Source organism: Orcinus orca, chromosome 6 (assembly GCF_937001465.1).
Source record: "Orcinus orca chromosome 6, mOrcOrc1.1, whole genome shotgun sequence".
NCBI classification, from domain to species: Eukaryota; Metazoa; Chordata; class Mammalia; order Artiodactyla; family Delphinidae; genus Orcinus; species Orcinus orca.
The window spans coordinates 110,536,740-110,560,572 of record NC_064564.1 but is presented as its reverse complement, the minus strand read 5'-3'; the positions used below and the strand labels follow the sequence as shown (position 1 = coordinate 110,560,572).

Below are 23,833 nucleotides of genomic sequence, written 5' to 3'. Positions count from 1 at the left end.
TGCCCTCCTTGTTGTGTTTTTAAATTTTAGTTTAAAAACTGCTACAGCTTATGACTTTGTACATTAAGATAATTGTATTGATCTGTTTTCAGATTCCTTGTATTTTTTAATAAAGTAATCTTAAATAAAACCCAGATAGGTTAAAGTGTTAGAAATTTTAAACAGTGTACATTGTTAGCTGAAAGTTATTCTTTTTTTCTTTTTTCCTAATCGGAGTTCTTGGCCCTTTGATTATTAAGTTTAAAACTTCAACTGAAATTCCATACTATATATTTTAAAAACAAATCACTAAACTGTGCCTAAAGAAATAACTGCCATATTAATGTTTTGGTTTATATCCTCTCTAGTAATAGAAAAACATTTAATACTTGTAATGCTGATGTGTTCATTTGATACCAGTTGAGTAGAATGTGATCAATCCAGTTTACAATCTATCATGAGTATCATTAAGTAAAATATATGTACTTTTCAATAGGAATCATTCTTACTGTAACACTTGACCTTAACTTTTAGAAAGTGTTCATTTTTTAACTGCAACTGGAAAGGTTGAAAAGTCAGGACTCTTGTACTTGTGAACTGTAATCTGAAGCAGATTTTTAAAAGTGTTGAAAAAACCAAATTGTCCTTTTTTGTAAAGGTCTGTGATACTATGTTTCGGCTTTGTGTAAGTAATTTGAATATCCAAAGGGTTGTGATGATCAGTTCTTGATATGCAACTGTCCACTTAATAAGGACAAGTGTTCCAGTGTCTCTTATGATTGTGGTCATAAATGATGCTGGAATTAACCATTTTATGAAATAGTTGGTATCCCTTTACTACTATAATTAATTTTTGTCATTCCAGGAAATCTTTGTGAAGCCAGCCAATTAATAAAGCACTTTAGCATCTGTTCAGGTAGTTTTGAAAACCAACTGTCCCCCTTCAGGATAAGAACTTCCAGGTTACCTAAAAATGCAATAAAAATCTTTATAGTCTAAGCTTCTTGGCACATAATTTTTCATCAGGGCTTTTCTTTTATTAAGCGAGCACAATAGTGTTTTGATTTTTTCCTCCAACCACACAGCTCCTTGTGTAGTTTTTAATTGTATAGCTGTAAGAAAGAAGTGGCTAAGACATTTGCTGCACACACTTGAACTGTTGGGTCAGTAGCTTTGTTTTACTGCCCTGACCCCAGTGTAATTCAGGGGGAAAGGTATTTTTATCTTACAGGGATATGTAGCTATGTATTTTACTAATTGTGAAACACTGGAAATTAATGATGCAGACAACTTGGTGTGGTCTTTGAACAGCTTTCTGCAGTATTTTTTTTTCTGTTACCATAAATTGTATTTAAGTGCTTTCTCTCTTCTGCTTTTAAGTTGTACCAATAAAATTGGTAACCCTCAGCCCTTCCTTCCCATTTGACACTCCTTAGCTTAGATTGATGTAGTTGTTTTAGTTACCCGTGTAATGTGACTTTTATTTTTAAGTCATGGTGTACTGCATTTGTTTGTCACTAGTTGGGCATGTGCCAATAATATTCTGTCCATTCCTTAATTGCCATCTCTGTTTTGCCTGATTTTTTTCTCTTCAACTGAATAATGGCTTTTTGCATGAAAAAAAAAGTTTTTACTATTAGACATGTAAAGGGAAGAGAGAGTGAATGTATTGGACTCTGTAAGCCTAAAAGGAATATTTGGATCCCTCTGATAAATAAGGGCTATGTACTATATAGAGTAATCATGTGGTGGAAAATACTTGCAAGTCATAGATTTGTAGGCATGAGGCTCTGTTATTCCCTGTATCTAGGCTGAATGTAAAATCCCTTATGTTGTATTAATGGGGGTAATAACCATTTTTATTTGCCTATGATATACTTGGTTTCTAATAAAATGTCCTAGGCTCTAGTGAGAACTGTCTACTTTTAATTGCCAATTACTCCCCTTTCCTCATTTTCCTGATATGCTCTTGGCTAGCTTTTCCTAGGTTAATGCTTTTTCCTGAAAAATCTCACAACTCTAAATGTGTTCATTTGGGTGTGATCCTAAAAAGCCTGGATCAAGAGCACATCTTTAATATGCAACCTGCATCAGCTCCTACTCTGTCCGGATGTCTAGAACTGTTGGAAGATTTTGATGTCTTAAACCCTGTGTTTCACTTTTGAAATAAGGTTTGAAATATTGTTCTTTGCATTAAGATTTGTGTGTTTTTGCGTTGTAAGCCCAGCACCAGGTTTTGGAAAATGCCTGTACTGTGAAAGCAAATCCGAACTCTTTCTGAGCCTCTTTCGTTGTCAGAAACAGAATTGCTTTCCATCAGCCTCCAAAAAATTGTGTATCTGGAGTCGAAGAGATTTAACAGCAAGAATCCAGATTTTTAAATGTACTTGTTTTCTAAATGCTAATGTTTGTAAAGCACCTTCAGTTCTTTGGATGAAAGGTGCTATATTCTCTCTGTAAATTAATAAAAAGATTATAGGAAGTTTGGCAAAAAAATTTATCTAATGCAGTCTGTCCCAACAAGAAGGTAGCATTTTATATAACACAATTTAAAAATTAAAAAATGCTTATTCCTTCACTTAGTTGCTTGACTAGTAAACAGAAGTGAAACTTTTCTTGTTCTGCATTTGACTCTTCAGTGTTCCAGTTCATTGTTACGTCCTGGATCCAGTGCCCAGAACCCAGCTTCATGAGATCATCACAACTCTTTCAATTGTGTATTTAAACTGTGCAGTCATGCTGATGAAACATACAGTAGTAAAACACCAAAAAGAAGCATTTGGAAAGTCCTCTAGCATGAAACCAAACACAGTAGATGCTTGGAGAAGGACCCTATTCCCCTCTTACTAGTTTTCTGTTTCCTTGTTAATCACTTGGTGAATATGTGCCTTTCGTAAGGCATATTACTCATGATAGTAAGCTTATGCTGGCTTGGATCATTCAAATGTTTTCTTAATTCAAAAATGCATGAAATTTATGAATTTTGTGTGCGTGTGTCAACAAAAATAATTATTGTGTAAGTATATTCCACTCAGTCCCTGGGCAGCCACTGTTCTCAGCACTTTGCTTTTTTATATAAATGGGAATGGGTTATAAAAGACTGTATGGAGGCAATGGAATAGTGGAAAGAATATAGGCTTTGGGATCAATCTAGGTAAAAACCCCAGCTCTGCCAGGCAGTAATAGCAGCTAACCTGTATTGAGCACACTTAGCTAAATGCTGTACATGCCCTATTTTATGTCATCCCTCCTATGGCTCAATGACTGTAGTACCTTTTTTTTTTTTTTTTCTTCAGACAAGAAAACACACTTAGAGATCATAGGTAACTTGCCCAGGGTTGCACAAGAGAGCTGGAATGTGAACCCCTTTAGGGCATCCTAGAGTAGTACATCTTAAGCGGTATTGGTTATTGTAGCTTTGTGACCTTGAGCAAGTTGGGTTTTCTGAACCTTAAAATTCTGTGTCTAAAATAAGAATGCCATACAGGGTTGATCTCAGGATTAAAAATAGCACATATAAAATACCCAGTCCCTGGCCCAAAGCTGCCATTTATTGAGGGCCCACTTACATATCATTTGCCCAAATTCAGTGTAGTTGGGAAGTAAAAATAATCCAAGGCAATATATAATTGCTGACATAGTGTAGTTTATGTAAGTACAGCAAATTTGGAGAAGGAAATGTTTGAGGTAAGGTGGAGTAATTGGGGAAGGCTTAAAAGAGGAAGTGTGAAATGTATACTAGAATGATGGGCCATGTATTTCATATAGTAAAAGCACAGAAATGGGGATTACTAGAACTTGGACATGATATGAAGGTAAACTTGAGGGTACTCCTTGGGAAAGCGTAAGAAATGAATAGCTGCAGCTCTATTGACAATACCACGTATCAGAGAGGCGTTGGCCAATTGTGAAAGACCTTGAAAACCAAGCGGATGACTTTAATTCATATATATATTTTTTTCTTCTTTTTTGCGTTTCGCGGGCCTCTCCCTGCTGCGGCCTCTCCCGTTGCGGAGCACAGGCTCCGGACGCGCAGGCTCAGCAGCCATGGCTCACGGGCCCAGCCGGTCCGCGGCACGCGGGACCCTCCCGGACCGGGGCACGAACCCGCGTCCCCTGCATCGGCAGGCGGACTCCCAACCACTGCACCACCAGGGAAGCCCTTAATTCATATTTTAAGAAACATAATGAGTGACATTCAAGATTAGTCTCCTAGTAAGTTGATCCTCCCCACCAGGACTCCTCCTACCACATCTCCCTTAGTCTTCTCTGACAAATGATTCTGAGGTTCTCTCTCTTTTCTGGCTTGGTGATTATAAGGGTGGATATTGTTTGTTGGTATTGAGGGGATTTATGGTTCTGTTATCTTGGGATTATGTAAAATATTAATTTGGGGAGCCAACAGATGTTCAACTTTTTGTTTTTCCTTGTCAATGCCATTTTAAAGGTCCCATTACAATTTACCATCATCATCATTTTATAGAAGGAAAGATGTAAAAAAAGCCATCTCAGAATAAAGGACAGCCCTTTACACCAAATAAATTCGGCTTTATGAAAAACTATAGTAGTCTCATTTTTACCATTTGTGAAGATCAGTAAGAGATTTGTCCCCAAACTTTTGGTGTGTATAACTCTAGGCTGTCACATTATTGATGCATAAAAGCGTATTCTGATAAAACAGAAATAGCTTAAGAGAAAGTTTTATGCCTCTTCCCAGCTCCAAATATATGCCGAGGATCTACCAAACAAAAACTACACAGGATTGCAGAAAGACTGAAGGGGATTCCACCTTAGAGGAAGAATTTTGTTAATATGTTACTGAGTTATGTCTTATTTTCAAGGATGGCCTTGTTCAAGTAGAAGAGAAAAGGTAACTGATTTATAATGCTTATGTGCTGGTAGTCTTGCATGCTTAGGTCTGTCAACAACCCTAAAAATGCAAGGAAATTTATTTTAAAATTGATTAGCTGGAGTAGAAGTCACAAGCATCTGCAGTATCACAGGACAGTTAGCAACACATTCAGGGGTCAGTTCCGTTTAGGCATTTAAGAACTGAACACATTGCTTTTGGTTACGGCATCAATTCTGTTTGCAGGGTTGATTTTCCTTTCTTGGTAATTTATTTTAAAAATCTCTTGCTTTCTTGGAAGCCTGCACCCAAGCTTGCTACCTCTTCTGCAGAGGATTGAGCATCTAAACCACACTTTATATTGATAGATTCTTACAGTTTTCTTGCCGGATCCTCTGTGAAGTGTTATCTGTGAGCTCTAACCATTTCAGCATGATGTAGTCAGGGACCGGATATGAGGTGGTTCAAAATGAAGCTCATTTTGGAGACTTACCTCACTGTCGCACCTGCCAGAGGAGTTTGGGAAATTGCAGCGCTTAGCTGTTGCTCCTGGCGTGGTGCAGTGTTGAGGGGCGCCAGCAGGTGTGTGGGATGCAGGACTCAGAGCCAGAAGAACCTGCCCGCCGCAGGTGTCTGGCGCCGGAGATGCAGTTTTTACTTTCGACCGCACGGTGGCGCTTAGATCTCCCCGGCAGTGTTAGCAGCCTCTAAGGCACCTCCGCCGCCACCTGCAGTCTCAACCAAACTCTAGGTGGCGGGATGTGACGGCCCGAGCGTCCAATCGGCCTCCAGGCTTTCGGCCACACTACGGCTCTAGCCAATAGGAACTGAGGAGAGGCGCGGAGGAGGCGGGCCCTGCGGCAAGCCTGGCAGAGGCGCGAGGCCCTTCGCCCGCCTCTCCGCCTACTCCAGCCTCCGCCGCCTCAGCTTCCCGAGCGAGCCCTACGGCCGCCGGAGCAGCTCCCGCGGCGGAGCAGGAGCCGGATGGTCAGAGGAGCCCGGCAGCCCCAGCAGCCGCGGAGTCGCCTGGCCCCAAGGTGGGGCGGGGGCTGAATGGAGGTCGGGGTTGGGGATGGGGCGCGGGAGCGGGCCCAGGGCAGCAGCTTGGGGCCGTGAAGCATTCGGGGCGCCGAGACTGGAGGGGCGGTCGGGCTGCGGGGAATTCGGGGGGCGCCAAGGGGCGGCGGAGCGGGCTGGGAGGCGGTCTCATCCTCCAGACCGGATAAGAGGGGCGTGTGAGGGAAGGGGCGCCGAGCGGTGAGACTGGGGGCGCAGGGCCGGGAGGGGCAGGGCGCGCGCGCTCGGTGGAGGGGCCGTGGAATGCGGGGGGCGCGGGGCCTGGAGGGGCGGGGCTCGGAGGGGCAGTGCCCGTGTCGGGAGGGGGTGGGCACTGGAAAGGGGAAGCCGGAGGGGCTTGCGGGGGTGGTGAAGCAGACAATGAGTGGGTGGCGGTGGGTGGTTTTGGGGAGCTGGGCTGTGACGAATAGGAGGTGAGGATGGAGTGAGAGACCAGGAGGCAGAGCAGGGTTTGGGCTAAGCAGACATTAGGGGAACGGTGAGTCCCAGGATCGCTTGGTCTTGGTATTTAGGGGAAACAGAACGTAAGGCGTTTGTAAGGTCAGGCAGGTATGGGCTTAGACAGCCTGTAGTGCTCGAGGGTGGTGCGTTGAGTTCTTGACTGGCACAGTAGGGCCCGCAGATGTGATCTTATTTGTTACTTTTAGTTACCATCTTATTTGTTTGGTCTACAGACTGACTGGCACAGTGGAGAAACCACCTCGAAAACGGAAAAGCAGGTAAGGCAAAATGCCTTCCCAATTTTGCTTCGTGTTTTTTTCCGTTTGCTTGGCTGCACCTATACTATACTGCATAATTATACACTGTCAGTAGATGAAGTTTTTTACTTAGCTCCTTTCTTAATGAATATAACTATCTGCAAGCTCTGTCTTCCAGGACTTCAAAGTACTGCCTGTACTTTTTTTTTTTTTTGGTATCTAAGATTATGTGGGAAAGAGATGTGGATAATTGAGAAGGCCAAGTTTTTTATGTTAGCCATAATTTCAACTTCTTCACCAGCTCTGTTTAAAAAGCTAATGTTTATTGAACATCTGCTGTGTGCCAGGTACCATGTGCAACTGCTTATTTGTGTTATCTTCTGTAATCCTTGAAACACCCCAAGGAACTGTGTACAGTTATCACTGTTTTAACACAAGAGAGAACTGAGGCACAAGAGAGGCTGAGCATTTATCTAAGATCACACATCTCATAAGTGATAGAACCAGGATTTGAATCCCAGCAGTCTGACTCCAGAGCTGAAGCTCTTAACCATTATACTATAATGCCTCTAATAAATACACAATTGAAAATAGGTTTTCTTTTTTTTAAATTAATTAATTTTTGGCTGCATTGGGTCTTCGTTGCTGTGTGCAGACTTTCTCTCGTTGTGGCGAGCGGGGGCTACTCTTCGTTGCGGTGCATGGGCTTCTCATTGCGGTGGCTTCTCTTGTTGCGGAGCACGGGCTCTAGGCGCGCGGGCTTCAGTAGTTGTGGCATGGTGGCTCAGTAGTTGTGGCACACGGGCTTTGTTGCTCTGCGGCATGTGGGATCTTCCTGGACCAAGGCTCCAACCCGTGTCCCCTGCATTGGCAGGCGATTCTTAACCACTGCGCCACCAGGGAAGTCCCGAAAATAGGTTTTCTTATTGCTTTTACTGTTTTCATTGTACGTAGAGTCTAATAAGCAGTTAAACTATAGGAAGATAGAAACAAAGGGCTTAGGTAGTCTGCAGCAAGTGCATTGTTCCTTGAGTAATGAAGAGCATGCATCCATTCCACAAGCATTTCAGAGCACATTCCATGTGTCAGGTACTACATAGCAATTCTGTGTAGTCATTCGAAGATTCCTTTTTCATGGATGTAGGCATTGGCCTAGAGAAAGTAAGTTACAGTAGTGAGGATGTAACCAGTAGGACCACTGTAATAGTTAATTCTTGCTAAGTTATTGATGTTAATACACAGTAAACCTTAACAGTAGGTAGATGTGAAATGCTGATGGTGGAAGGTGCAAACAGCCAAAGTTCCTTTGTCACTCTTTAGGCCTGTATGGGCCAATGTGGTAGGCATATATGGCTGTGGAACACTCAAAATGTGGCTCTCATGACTGAGGAACTGGATTTTTAATAAATATTGTTAATTGTAATTAATTTAAATTTTAAAACCGATATTTAATTACTGGAAAATGCTTATGTCTGGAACAACTTGGGTATGTGAATTTGCTTTTTCATCTGTAAATTATGAAATCTAAATACAGATCAAATTTTTCCAATGAAAATTTAATGTCCAAAGTGAGGCATATATCTAACTACTAAAAAACACACCAAATTTCAGATTAGTACAAAAAGTACATGGCAAATTTCTCATTACTAATTTTTATGTCAGTTACTTCATGAAATAATATTTTAGATATATTGGATTAAATAAAAGTATTACTCAAATTATTTTCAGGTTTTTTTTTTTACTTTTTCTAACATAACTATTGGGAAGGTAAAGATTACATATATGGCTTGCATTATATTTTCTTTTCGATAGCCCTTGTTTAACTTTCATTACCCCACTGCCAGACTCTTGGAGTAGCCTCCTGACTGGGTTCCCTACCTTGAATCTGTAATTCATTCACATACTGTGCAAGTTGATCTTCTAATTCTCAAGCTTAAGATCCTTATGTGGTTCCCCTTGTTTATTGAACATAATTCAGACTTTTTAGCGTAATCATAAAAAGACACTGCCCTCTATCATGATAAATCATAATGGAAAAAATATAAAAAAATGTATATGTATGTTTAACTGAGTCACTTTGCTGTATAGCAGAAATTAACACAAAATTGTAAATCAACTATACTTCAATTAAAAAAAAAAAAAGACTGCCTTTATTTCACTTTTATCTATCTTTCCAGCCACAGTTGAGTACTGTGGCCATGTACCTAATAACGGCCAAATTCTCAATAATGGATCTACTAAACGTCCAGTAATTGATTGACTTAACTTTCTGGTGAATGCTTCACAATGAACTAATTGCTGAATGTAACTCTATGTCCTGTTTGCCATTCCCAGAACTTATGTTTGGGTTTTTGCAGATGATTTCTCTTTCTCTCTGGAATACTTTCTCCCCGTTCCTTGGCAAGCTCCCCACCTTTAAGACTTCCCTCAAACATCACATCTTCCGTGCAAACTTTCTACCCTCTCCTTCACCTTCCTCTTCTCTGCTTTGTTTGTTCCTATGATAGCCTGTAGATACACCTAGGTGTAATGGTTTGAGCTGAATTTGAATCTTAGCTCTGTCAGATACACATTGTGAGATCATATGCAAGTTAATAAACCTCTCTGAGCCCCAGCTTCTTCATCTGTATAACGGAAATAATAATAGTTCAACCATTATAGGGTTGTAAAATGCTTAGTATAGTGCCTGGCACGTAGAGAGTATACAGTAAATTTTAGGTTAAAAAGCACCTATTAGGGCTTCCCTGGTGGCGCAGTGGTTGAGAGTCCGCCTGCCGATGCAGGGGACACGGGTTCGTGCCCCGGTCCGGGAAGATCCCACATGCTGTGGAGTGGCTGGGCCCATGAGCCATGGCCGCTGAGCCTGCGCGTCCGGAGCCTGTGCTCTGCAGTGGGAGAGGCCACAACGGTGAGAGGCCCGCGTACCGCAAAAAAAAAAAAAAAAAGCACCTATTAAATACCTTTTATTTCTCACTTCTTTTCAAAATATATACAGTATGAAGGATTAAAAATAAAGATATTAAGGCAAAAAACATGAGAGAATAGTAATGAAATTAAATCAGTGGCAAAGTTAGTATATAGACTAGAAGGTACTGCACAGTTACCAAAGGTAGGTTCCATATTTGGCTCTGAGTTTCCTAGAACAAAAGCTAAGAAGAAAATAAAGCTCAACTTGCAGGTTCATGGTGTCTGTAAAATCCAACACATGTTTAAGAGAGGCACACTTTTTTTGACTTTTAGAGAAAAATTTCTCTCACTGGTTTTCATAATGGGGACACTGTGGTTTTGTGGGGGAAAATAAACCCAATGACAAATATAGTAGGAAGTTTTTTTTTGTTGTTGTTTTTTAAGGTTGCTTCTTATAATGCTTCTCAATCCAGGTTTAGGTAGTACCAGTGAACATCCTCCGAAGAGCCAGAGCAACTGGATTTAGGCATACTGCTCACTGATGGTTTGGCTTGGTTCAGAGATAAGGAGGAATGAGTAAGCTGTAGGGCCTCTGCTTATCCTCAGCACCTAGAATGGTGCCTGGCACTTAGAGAACGTTTGATAGAATTATTGAATGAATAATTTGTTCCATGAATATTATTTCTGTAATCAAGTTTTGGTAAGCATCAGGCACCAATGAGGGCACACATTCCGCATGTCTAAGGTCAGATTCTGATTGAGTCAGCATTTTGACCTGAATGGACAGCCAGTATACATCTCTAAAGAGATCCTGTGGACGAGACCAGGATTTTCTTCAGAAAGCAGGTCTGGGATTGCTCTAAAAATAGAAAAAATAATGGCCAGGTAAGCTCTGAAGGTGGATTACAGAGAGAAGATGTAATGGTTGTAGCCAGAAATTATTTATAGCTGTTTTTATGAGTTGTATACTGTGGCCATAAAATTCTCAACATCAAATGATACAACTTCCTGGTGAACACTGCAAGGTGAATTAATTGCTGAATGTAACCTTAAATATCCCTTTGAGTTGGCCTGCTGTGTAGAGTTGTTGACTGTTACACTGTGTATCCTATTCCATTTTAGGAAACAGTTGCCAAAAATGTGATTTTTATTTTAGGATCATTGCTATTAAGTCATTCTTTTTGATAGACATTAGTTTAGTGGCTGAGTTATCTTTTGAGAACATTCCTAGTGGACCAAACTATAAGACAGTTTAAGAAAAACTGAGATAATTTGAATAAGCACCACATGGCCGACGGTTACCAGTTCTTTGTGTCTTCCCTCCACCCCCACCACTAAACATTTGTTTCCCTTCCTTGGTTCTTCTTTGAGCCCCTAGTACTGAGGGGGTGCTCAGTAAAAGCATCTGAACTAACAAGTGCATTGGTGGTAAGAGGGAGGTAGTGTGGGATGGGGCTTTGGTGGTCCAAAATAATGTGATGCTATTTAATGCCCCTGACAAACTGTACTAGACTGAGAGGAATTTTAAGATTAGGAAACTTGATCTCTATGTGGTTTTGGAAAATTCTGAAAGCTTCAATATGTTTGTTAATAAAGTTTGGGTTATTAGTTAGAGAATCCTTTCAGATCCTATTAGGAGCAAGACCCATTTGTTTAGGATTCATGTCGTAATAGGATTCATGTTGATTAAAGCTTTATTGTATGATTTGTGTGTGTGTGTGTGTGTGTGTGTGTGTGTGTGTGTGTGTGTGTATGTATGTAATTTGTTTGAATTACAGTTGAATTAAAAACAACCTTCAAATGCTTTCTAGTTCTGGGTACTAGGGTTATAGACATGAATGAGATACGGCCCCTGCTGGGGAAAAGCTCGTACATTAGTGGGGAAGACAGACACAGAAATAAGGTGTTGTAATTGCCTTTGTATGTACACAAAGAGTTTATAGTAATTCTTCGTACTGGTAGTGAGGGCAGTTTCTACAGACATTTCACCTAGGGTCTGAAGGTTTAGAAGGTGAATTTTGGCAGTCGTGTGACTGTTGAAATGATAGAGAGTAGAGCCGGGATGTAGACTGACAAATGATGAAGTCTTAGGTGAGGTGAATTCAGGACCAGTGTCAGGTGTGGGAAGAAAGATGTTTTTAAATGCTTGGGCTGTTGTGTCAGTTTAGAAATTACGCAGTAGTTCTCAACGAGGGATGATTTTCCCTCCCAGGGGGCATTTGGCAATGTCTGGAGACATTTTTGGTTGTTACAACTCGGGGTATCTATTGGGTAGAGTCCAGGAGTGCTGCTGAACACCTACAGCATACAGGACAACCTCCGAACCGAAGAATTGTCCTGCTCAAATTGTCAGTGATGCTGAGGTTGTGAAATCCTAAATTAGAGTTTGAATCCTAGCTCTTCCTAATACTAGCTTTGGGCTCTTGGACAAAGTATTTGCCAGATGTAGGTAATGATAGTACCCACCTTGTAGAATTATTACTCTCCTCTAGTAGCATATAAACTGCGTGAGTACAGAGATTTTTGTTTTCCTTGCTATTCTGTTCCCAGCACTTAGAACATTGCCTCACATATAATAGGTACTCAGTAGCTCTTTGTTGGATGATTCAATGAATTGGCTTATTTTTTTAAATAAATTTATTTATTTTATTTTATTTATTTTTGGCTGCATTGGGTCTTCGTTGCTGCACGCGGGCTTTCTCTAGTTGCGGTGAGCGGGGGCTACTCTTCGTTGCGGTGCACGGGCTTCTCATTGCGGTGACTTCTCTTTGTCGCAGAGCATGGGCTCTAGGCGCACGGGCTTCAGTAGTTGTGGCATGCGGGCTTCAGTAGTTGTGGCTTGTGGGCTCTAGAGTGCAGGCTCAGTAGTTGTGGAGCACCGGCTTAGTTGCTGTGCGGCATGTGGGCTCTTCCTGGCCCAGGGATCAAACCCGTGTCCCCTGCCTTGGCAGGCGGATTCTTAACCACTGCGACACCAGGGAAGTCCCTGAATGGCTTATTGAGAGGATTCATTGAGATAATGAATGTAAAATACATGATAATGTTACCTGACATACATTAAGAACTCAATAAATGATAGCTGTGACTATCCTTAGTTTGAGTATTTTTATTTTGCCTTTCCTTCCAGTGTTTTTAAAAATCAGCTTTACTGAGGTATTACTTACATATGATAAAAGTCACCAATTTTAAGTATACAATTTGAGGAGTTTTGACAAATGTATACAGTTGTGTAACCACCCACTGCAGTTAGGATATAGAACACGGCTGTCCTGCCGCCTCCCCCCCTACACACACACGCATTTGCTCATGTTTCCTTGCAGTCATGGTTCTGGCAACCACTGGTCTTTTTTTCCTGTCACTATAGTTTTGTCTTTTCTAGAACTTCATATAAGTGAATCATTCAGCGTGTAGTCTTTTGTGTCTAGCTTCTTCCACTTGGCATAATGCTTTTGAGATTCATTCATGTTATTGTTTGTAACTGTAGTTAATTTCTTCTTATTGCTGAGGAGCATTTCATTGTATGAATTTAGCACAGTTTGTTTCTCATTCACCAGTTGATGGCTTGTTGCTTGTTTTTGGCTAGTATGAATACAACTGTTACGAACATGTGAGTTAATAAGTCTTTGTGCAAACATATGTTTTCACTTCTCTTGAGTAAATGCCTAGGAGTGGACTTGCTGGGTCTTATGGTAAGTGCACGTTTAGGTTTTTAAGAAATTGCCAAACTGTCTTCCAAGGTGGCTGTACGATTTTGCATTCCCACCAGCACAGTGTATGGGATTCCATTTGCTCCATGTCGCTGCCAATGCTTGGCATTCTTTTTAAGTTATATTGAGGTATGTAATTGGTATACAATAAGCTGCACATATTTAAAATGTACAATTTGATAAATTTTGACATATATGTACCCCCTTTGCCATTCTGAGGGTGTGCAGTGATATCATTATGTTTTTGTTTGGCATTCCTATAATTTCTTTTGTGGTTTCCTATTCAAATCTTTTGCCCATTTTTTGGTCACTTTTTTGTCTTCTTATATAATAGTTATAAGAATTCTTTATATATTCTGAAACTTCTTTATCAGGTATGTGTTTTACAGATTTTTTCCCCTTAGTCTATGGCTGGCCTTTTCCTTTTCTTCACAGTATCTTGGGGAGCTTTTAGCTTGAATAGTGGGTTGGATGGGAACACATTTAATTGAGGCAGCAGATCCAGGAGCAAGTTCAGAAGGGTAAGAGTATGAGTTTATTTTAGCTATATGGAGTGTAAAGTGCTTCGGTGTACCATCTTTAACCAGGCAGATGAAAACATGGGTCTGGAGCTGAGGAGAGAGATTAGGGCTTGAGGTTCGGATTTAGAAGTCAACAGCAGACACTTAGTGATCCAAGTCATGGAAAAGAATGAGATAACCCAGAGGGACCATGTTGAGTGAAATGTGCAGATGGCAATAGAATGTTACAGTACCTGGTGTAGAAGTAAACCAGACAGCTTTGTCTTTTGGATGTTCTCTCTTTGCAGTATTATCTGTCCATTGCAGTCTTTCTGTAGGTAGTCATCAAACAAGGAGTGTTTATCTCTGGGAGACAGATCTCTATACAGCAAGTACACTCTTTGGTGAGAAACAGACTCTGGAGGTACTTATGTGGAAAACTAGGGGAATGTCTTCTAATCTACATTGAAAAACAGGAATATTGCAGAGTTTCTTTGTGGTAGTGTTTGCCTCAGCAGTATCCCTACAGAAAGGCAGTGGTTTTGGTAAAGCTGTTTCTTGTAGCATGTGTCGGTGAAAACCTAGGGCAAAATGCCAAAATTTAATTCTGTGAAAGCAGACTCTCTGGTGGGGGGAGCCCGAGAGAGGATGGTAAAAGTATTCGGTATTTTCATGGTAATGTTTTATTCAAGAATTAAACCTAGACTAGCTCAAGCAGTGGTTTTCAGCAGTGTTCAAAAAGAGCCCAGAGGTTCCTTGGCAGTAATTCAAGGGCTTCCTGGGGGTTCGGATGCCAGTAGTAGTCAGAAAAGGGTTAAGCAGGCTAGCTCGCCTTTAAGGCTCTAGATCTACTTTTCTGTATGTATGTATATTTTTAATATGGAGAATTTCAAGTACAGATAAACTTAGAATACTACAGTGAACCTGAATTGTTCATCACCTGGCTTGAACAATTATCAGCTCAATTCCCGTTTCATGTATATACCCACATACTTCACCTGAAGTGTATTCTATACATATCATTCATCTGTATCATTTTAGTATGTATTGTTGAAAGGTAGGGACTCTTTTAAAGCACATAACCGCAATTCCATTAACAATAACTTGAAAATTAGCAGTATTTCCTTAATATCATTAAATTTGTCATCAGTGTTCAGATATCCACAGTTGACTAATTATTTATAAAAAAATTGTTCAAATCAGGATCCACATAAGGTTCAGAACTGGCAATTTGTTGATTAGATCTTAAGTTTAAAAAAAAAAAATCTATAGTTTCCCCACTCTGTCGCTTTTCCCCCATGTTGTTAATTTGTTAAAGAAAGCATGCTTGTTATTAAGAGTTTCCCACAATCTGAATTTTTAATTTTCTAAAAGGTTGAGGTATAATTTATATTGATAACATTTATAATAATGAAACTTACCTATTTTAGTGTACAGTTTTCTGAATTTTGACAAATGCACACAGTTGTGTAACCACCACTGCAATCATAATATAAAACATTTTCATCACTCCCCCAAATTCCCTTCTGTCCCCACTGACCAACTGGCAACCACTGACCAGTTTTTCCACAGTCTGAATATTGCTGACTCTCTCCCCATGGTATCATTTACCATGTTTCTCTATTCCCTGTGTGTCTTATAAATTTGTAGTTAGAACTAGTTTTAGAGACTTGATGAGATTCAGGTTTTATTGGTTTTTGTTTGTTTTTGAAAGAATACGTAATAGGAGTGGTGTGTAGTTCCATCAAGGCCTCTTTGTTTTTTTTTTGTTTTTTTGCGGTACACGGGCCTCTCACTGTTGTGGCCTCCCCCACTGCGGAGCACAGGCTCCGGATGTGCAGACTCAGCGGCCATGGCTCACGGGCCCAGCCGCTACGCGGCATGCGGGACCTTCCCAGACTGGGGCATGAACCGACGTCCCCTGCATTGGCAGGCAGACTCTCAACCACTGCGCCACCCGGGAAGCCCTGTTTTTTTGTTTTTTTTTTTTCTGTTAGGAACTCATAGTAATGTGTCTATAATTTCATTTGAGGTTACAAATGGTGACATTCTAAATCTTTCATTCCTTCTTCATTACTAGCTGGAGTGCTTTTATAAAGAGAAGTTCCCTTGTTGACTTAATTTTTTTTTTTGAAATTAACATGCAAATTGACGGTTCCATGACATTTGAACACATGTATAGATTCCTATAACCACCACTACAAGAAGAGTAAGGAACATTTCCATTACCCCCAAAACTTGCTTTTGCTGTCCTATTGCAGTCACATCCTCCTTGCATGCCCAGCTCCTTGGCAACTGATCTGTTCTTCATTGACTGTTAAATTTTCCTTAGGTACAGTTTGTAGAAGGAAAAGCAGGATAAATGCTTGTCCCCCTACCCCTTTCTTTTTTTTATAGCAGATTTCAATATGAATTGGTTTCCTAGCATGCTCCAAAGGTGACTGGCTTTCTTTCTTTATTTTATTAATAATAATGTTATCAACTCGTGGATTTAAACGTATGCAATGAATTTTCATCCAGCTTGGTTATTTTTCATGTTGATGTTCATATTGACCAGTGGAAGTCTCTTCTAAATTGGCTCTTGGGTCTTTTTGACACGACTCCAGTAGAGTAGCTTCCTCGTTGGACAAGGTATTCCAGACACATCTTGTATGTTTTCTACTTAGGCCTAGAATCGGCCATTCTCCAAGGAGACCTATCTATTCTAGCATCTTCTGCTTCTAACTATCTGTTTTATATTCTGAGAGTCTATCTGAAAGAAGAACTGTATAATCTAAAAGTAGTTTTGAAAGCAGCAAATCCAGAAGAATGGATTATATACTGTGTTCTTTCATAATCTACGAAAAATGTATTTTTTCATTTAGGTTTTTTATAAAGGTTGAATAGCACACAATTAGGACATATTTTAGGTCAAGATCCTGAAGTATAGGTAATCTGCAGTGCTGGTTATGGGTGGATCTATTGAGAGAGCAGGTAACTGACTTGTGAATTATGTGGTAGAATTGATTTTTCTTTTTTATGGAAATCGTGAATCCCCAACCTAAATGGATGGCTTTCCCACAAGGCCAGGATTTTTTTTTTCTTTTTGGCCGCATTGCGCAGCATGCGGAACTTCCCCAACCAGGGATTGAACCCGTGCCCCCTGCAGTGGAAGGCTAGAGTCTTAACCACTGGACTACCTGGGAAGTCCAAGGCCAGGATTTTTTCAGAGAGGGTAGCAAACCCAGGCAGATACACATGGATATATAATTAATTGCTTAATATTCTATATATTAGGAGAGTAAAGCCTGGAAAAATTTGGGAGTAATATATTGGTGATGGAAAAATCTTAATATTTTGATGGAGCAACTTGTTTGGAACTTTTTTGAAACCACCAAGATTAGTGAATTGTAAAAGATATCCATAAGGTAGTGAATTAATTGACCATACAGTCAGTATGAATCTTATTTCACAATATCAGGTAACCATGCGTTACTATATATATTATTTATTTTAAATGAAGTTAAATCCAACCTTGGGACACCCCCTCTCCCCCCAGTCCTATCACACTGATGAAAAATTCAATCTTAGGGATTAAGAATGGGCATCCATCCCTCCTCAGGGTTGTACAAGAATCTGAGAGGCTTGTGAGGAACCAGGAGAAGGGTGGAAGGTTATTTTATGTCCACTGTGGCTGTGCCTGGTAAGCATGTTGTCTAAGAGGGTGTGGGTCCTTGGTGTTTGGCGGCTCTAATAGTTACGGCTGACTTGAGGCACAAGAATCTTTGCCAGGTATGGGGATTCTGGTGCAGAGGTTTCAGCTTTCCCAGGTACAATACATACCCGTTTCCCTGTAAAGACTTGTCACTTGTCCTTTATCTAGAACACTGCTAGGAGGTGGAATTGCAAGGCCCCTCTTTTTGTGAGTCCCAAAGCTCTCCTTCCTCTTCCCAGTTAAATTACCCCCTTTTTTCTTCTAGTTTCTACCTTTCTGCCCTCAAAGGCACTACGTTTCCACCCTTCCCTCAGATAATCTCCTCAAGGAGTTCACATTTTCAGAAAACAAACACAAACCTCCCTTGAGGCAAGGACTGTTTTCTTGGGGATTGGGGAATACAGTGAGAATAAAACGTCCATTGATGTCTTAATAAGTTACCCAGCTACTTTTTTTTTTCTTTTTTTCCCCTCAATAATTCCTTTAGTCCCTGTGGTGGTTTTAAAGAACTGTGTACAAATTGTTTGATTCTCCTTTCTTTAAAAGATGGAGCTTAATTCTCCCCTTGAGTGTGGGGTGGACTTAGTGACTCCCTTCTAGGGAAGAGAATACAGAAATAATGAGATGTCATTTCCCAGATCAGGTTATAAGGAGTCTTCGTCTTCTATCTTGGGTATTTCTCCCTCCCTCTCTCCCTCTCCCTCCCTCCCTCCCTCCCTCCCTCTCTCCCTCTCTCCCTCTCTCCCTCTCTCCCTCTCTCCTCACTCCTCACTCCCTCTGGAGGAGGCTACCTGCCATGATGCAAGGCAACCCTGCATAGAGGGGAGCCACTTGCCAAGCTGTGCAGACACTCAGGCAGCCTATGAGGAGGGCCACATGTTAAGGAAGCCAGGCCTGCCAGCAACCACATGAGTGAGCTTGGAAGGGAGTCCTACATTAGTTGAGCCTTGAGGTGACTACAGCCCTCTCCAACAGCTTGACTTATTATCCTGGTTTCACAAGGTCTGAGTTATGTAAGCCCATGATTTTTTTTTTTTTTTTTTTAAAGAGAGTCTCCTTTCTTCCAGCACTGGCTCCATTGTACCCAAAGGGCTCAATCTCTGGCTAAGCTTTTTCTCCTTCTGGAGAGGTCTCTGATGTGCTCTGTGCATGTGTGTGTTTTGGAAGCAGCTATCTTTTGATTAAAGGCATTGAAGGACAGTTTACTTTCAGTCAGTGATGTGTCCCTGTGCTAATAACTGAATCTCCAGCCATTTGCATGTCATCATCTTCAGAGTCTTTGCTGTCTCCCTGGTCTTTTGTCCCACAGATTGGGAGGTAGTCCTCTGCTCATGTTAACTCTTATTAAGGGAAGAGCCAAAAGGTAGTTGCCTGGTGAAGGGGTCAGTTTTCCTCTGCCTGGTACCTGTCACCAGGTTTTGAACTCTGTTTCGACCCCTTCTTGGTTGTCTGGGAAGAGTAGGCAAATCAAAGTCAAGTAAGCTGTGATAATGTCTGATTTTATCTGTCGACTTGGCCATAGGGTGCCCAGATATTTGGTCAGACATTATTCCTCGTGTGTTAGGGTGTCTCTGGATGAGATTAACATTTGAATCAGTAGTCTTGAGTAAAGCAGTCTGCCCTCCCCAATGTGGGTGGGCCTCATCCAATTGTTGAAGACCTCAAACAAAAAGGCTGAGTAAGAAGGAACTCCTCTTGCCTGACTGCTTGAGTTGGGACCTCAGTCCTCCTTGCCTTTGGATGAGAGCTGAAACCTTGCTCTACTTGGCTGCTGGCTCCCAGACTGGAATTTAAACCATGAGCCCTCCTGTTTCTCAGGCCTTCAGACTCAAACTGGAACCACATCATCGGCTCTCCTGGGTCTCCAGCTGGTTGACTGCAGATCTTGGGACTTCTCAGACTCCATAATTGTGTGAGCCAGTTCCTTATTATCTACACACACACACACACACACACTCCTCCCACATCTTGTTGGTTCAATCTATAAACCTAGTCTTTTTCGTGGCCTTTGTTTCATTCCTGGTTTTCCATAGTTCTCCTAAGGCTGTCATAGCTTCTGCATTATTAGCTGTGGGTTCTCTTCATGAATGCAGTCTGCTGTGAAATGGCCATCTTCACCACAAACTAAGCAGGAGGGGTGCTGTGTTTTCATAAACTTGGCAGCTGTCTTGGAAACATTTCACTCTCAGGCTAGGCACCATTCTTTATAGTCTTGTTTTGCAATTGGGTTTCTTTCTGTCAAGCTCTCTCCATATAGTCCATGGGCCTTGAAAGCATATGTGCCTGTTGGCAGTATCCTGGGAGTTCTTCCTGGATGGGGAGCCCATGTTGCAAGTGCTCACACATGGTTTCCCAAAAGCCTGTAAAGTAGCTGTCAGAACTTTTAAACTATTGTGATCATTGCCAAACTGTAGAGTTATCACATATAGATTTTTAGAGAACAGCTGCCCAAAATAAAGATCTTAGATTTAGAATTACTGCCATTAGCCTGTCTTTCTAATAGATAAGCAAGCCATTTACCTATTGAGGTAACTCCTGGATGGTGATAATAAAACTGTCATCAACAAGTAAGAGGATTCTTACTTTTTTATAAAATAGAAACATGCATCTATATTGTCCCAAACCAGTTTTAAATCTTTAAGATGTAAGTTAAAAGGAAGGAGAATGCCTTTAATAATTTATAAGAGAATTATAGGATTTGTGTTGGAAGAGATTAGTTGTTGAGTCCAACCATAAGCACAGCAGGGGAAATCCTACTGTAACATACCTAAAAAAGGAAGTTCTTAAAAATTACTGGTCTCAGTCTTTTCAAATATGGTTTACTTCGTGTTTACCAATACCTGACATTGTATTCAGTGTTTCCTAAGAACTTCACCTAAATCGAATGTCTCATGTACGTGCTATTGCGCTTGTAACAGAAACACCAGTAGCATTTAGTAGAGGTGTTAGTGAGTTTGTGGTATTTCTGTCATTATTGATTTTTCTCATAACCAGATAATAAAATCACAACAATTTTCATATGGATGGCCACAGAAGTTTTACTCTTAAAAAAAGGTTCTTATACTTGAAAATGTTGGAAAGCACTGAATTAGATATCTCTGGAGCTATTTCTAGCTCTAGTATGTGGAGATAGGACTGTGGTTTAAGGATGGATTCTTTATATAAGAATGTTTTTAAAGAGCATACAGTACAGCATGCTGGTGAAATCCCTAGAGCTTTGGCTGGTTTCTAGCTACCCCATTTCTTTTTTTCCTGTGCGCCTCAGGGGTTTGATTCATCTTTTTTTTTGCACCACATCTATTATGTAATCTGTTGTTCTCTCTGCTCATAAACCCTTCTTAAAGGGTTTGAAACAGGATGCAGGTGCCTCAGCTTTTCCCTTACCCTGTTAACTCTGAACGTATTTGATGCATTTTCATTTTTAAGCATTTTCATTGCCAGTGACAATAGGGAATGAAACGAATGAATAAAAATTTATGCATTTTAGAGTTTTACTAAAATTAAGAGGTTTCCCTAATCTTCACTGTAAGGTACATGAGAAAAGCTCAATTTTCTGGTAGTTGCTAGAATTAAAGCAGTGGACTAAGTGATGTCAAAGTTTCTTCCAGCTCAAATATGTTTAATTTTTATTGAGAGATTGCTCAGTTTCCTTATTTTATCATCTTTTTTATTCTGGGAAGTACCTACCCATCCTTTTTTCTCTTTTTCTCTATCATTTGGCCCTGAAGGTAATTACTCGTAGGCCACTGAATTCATTTCATCACAGAGGAGGTTATTATTATTTTTTGCCACGCCACCGCAGAGCTTGTGGGATTTTAGTTCCCCGACCAGGGATTGAACCCATGCCCTCAGCAGTGAGAGCACAGAGTCCTAACCACTAGACCGCCAGGGAGTTCCTCAAGGTTATTTTCAATCTCTTTACCCATTGCTTTTTGCAGGAAAAGTCTACATAATAAAGACCAATAAACACCAGCAAAAAGTCAATTTCAATATATTCTGAACATAACTATTCCATTGGTGTGGTAGATTGTGTTTCCCAAAGATGTCTTCAATCGTATCTTTCATCCCATATGTTCTTACAATGTGACCTTGACATTCCTTCCACCTAGTGGTGAGGTCTGTGTCCCCATCTCCTAACCAGGGCAGGCCTTTATAACTGTCTCCACCAGTAGAGCATGGCTCCAGCAAAACCATATGACTTCTGGGGCTAGGTCATTGAAATGCCATGTAATTCCACCTTCCTGTCTTGGGATAGATGCTTAGAACCTAGCTGCCAGCCCAAGTGAGAGGCCCGTGTAAGAGAGAAGCTGAAGCTCCTGGCCCTCAGCCCCAGCTGAGCACCCAACTGCTATCCAGCATCAGCTTGCCAGCTGTGCGAGTGAGCCATCCTAAAAGCAGGTCATAATCCTCTAGATCCCCAGCAGGCTGCCCCAGTGGGTGCCCACGCAGAGCAGAGAAGAGTTATCTCTGCCAAGCCCTGCCTAAATTGCAGACTCACAATCACAGTGAAAGGTTGTTTTAAGCCACTAAGTTGTACGACAGAAAATAACTGAATTGGCATTCCATTTTGCCAGTTAGAGACCATACTATGTATCAAACTGCCTCAGCTTTAAGAACTAGATGTATTTCTACCTTCAGGAGCCTTGTCAAGAGAAGAAAAACAGATCCTGCGTCTTCTTCCTTTATAGATTTTTATCTCATTGACTTTCATTTTACATGTTTATTAAATTTTGTTTTTTTAAATTAATGAATAGTACAAAACAGCAAAAACTGGACAATAATATCCCTGCCCAGATAACTCCATTCTCATGTCCTTGTAACTTAGAAGGTTGTGTGCATGTTAATAATGAACAGTGACTTTTGAATGACTCAGGCCAGATGTGTGACCTTGGAAAGCAGCATCCTCTTTGTAAGTCAGTTTCTTTATCTATCAAATGGTAACAACCTAAATGGGAAAAGAATTTGAAAAAGAATAGATAAATTATACGTATAACTGAATCACTTTGCTGTACACCTAAAACTAATACAACATTGTTAATCACCTATACTTTAAATAAAATAAGTTAAAAAAATGGTATCTACTTCATATGGTCGTTGAGAGACTTTGGTGATATATACATATCAAGTGATAGTGCCTGTCACAAAATATTGGCTGTTCATTACTACTGCTAATCACGATTACTGTTATTGGCCTTATTATTTTTAGACGAGGGAGGGGAAGGATAACCAGCAGAAATCTGAAATGATGGAGTAAATACTCCCAAGAAGTTAGGGACAGAAGGTTGTTAGGAAGTCTGAAGGGACTAAGGAATTACTAAGCATGTTTTAGATTGTTCAAGAAATTTTGAAAACAGGGTTTTCAGACTTCTTAATAATGACTGGCATTTACTGATTATGTAGTGGTGTCTCAGATATATTACCTGTTGTCACTAGTTTATTTTTTTGCAAGCCCTTTGAATTTATTGACGAATACTTTGCATGCAATAAAATGTATAGATTTGACATGTTTAGTTCACTATGTGTTTTTATCAGTTCTTAGTTCTTTAGTGTTTTGGTTGATTACAGAGTAGAGTAAATGAACTAAATGGGAGGAGGGGCCCCAGGGAGAATAACTTAATCCCTAGGGTGCTGGTGCTTATTAGCAGATCAAGGTTGTATTTGTTACTTCATTAGAAGACAGACGGTATTATTCCCATTTTCAAATAGAGAAACTGAGGCTCATAAAAATAAAGTGATTTACCCAAAGTAACATAGCTAGAAAGTGGCACAGTCAAGACAAAACAGTTTTTGTCTGGCTCTATAAATTTTTTGCTATTACAGACTGAAATAGTGACATTGGAATATATTTTTTTAACTCTGCTGGAGATAATTTCCTATGAGGGTTTATTAAAGTCCCATAAGTAAAATGAAAACAGTTCTTGATGTGGTGTCTTCTGGTTTCGAATGCTTCAAACTTCCTTAAAGCTTCCAAAACCATTATTTTCTGTTTTACCAATTTCTATAATTGATATAGTATAGTTTTAGCAGGTATTCCTCTCCAGTGGTTCAGGTACTTAGATAAAAGTAATTGTTGTGGGTAACCTAGTGCATTTTTACTTTTAAGTATCAAAGAAAGTATAGACCATTAAGAATGAAAAGAATTCAGTTTCTAGACAGTTCGTGCTATTACAGGACTCTTAGATACAAGATTTAAAAGCAGAAATGTTTAAGTGACATTCATTTTACTGGATAACAGTCAAAGCCTCATGCTTGAGACTGGATGATGGACAAGTAATTTGCCACGTTACTGGGTGAAGAACATCTTCAGGTTCAGGAATGTAGTCTCTGATTCAGTCAGCATAGAGTTCCTGAACAGCTCAGGTTTTTCTTTCTTCTCTCATAGTTTAGATTTCTTTATTCTCTGCAGCATGTTCTATTTTTTT

The 23,833-nt window shown here is 40.3% G+C and overlaps 1 protein-coding gene across 1 annotated transcript in view; it reads left to right on the top strand.

Annotated features, from left to right (window-relative positions):
• Nucleotides 1–5,694: 5,694 nt before the first annotated feature.
• SCAI (suppressor of cancer cell invasion) overlaps nucleotides 5,695–23,833 on the top strand; it is a 137,768-nt gene continuing 119,629 nt past the window's right edge. Inside the window, exons 1-2 of the mRNA XM_049710706.1 lie at nucleotides 5,695–5,865; nucleotides 6,580–6,624. Coding sequence (XP_049566663.1) covers nucleotides 5,813–5,865; nucleotides 6,580–6,624 — 98 coding nt within the window. The 5' untranslated portion in view covers nucleotides 5,695–5,812. The remainder of the gene's footprint in view (nucleotides 5,866–6,579; nucleotides 6,625–23,833) is intronic.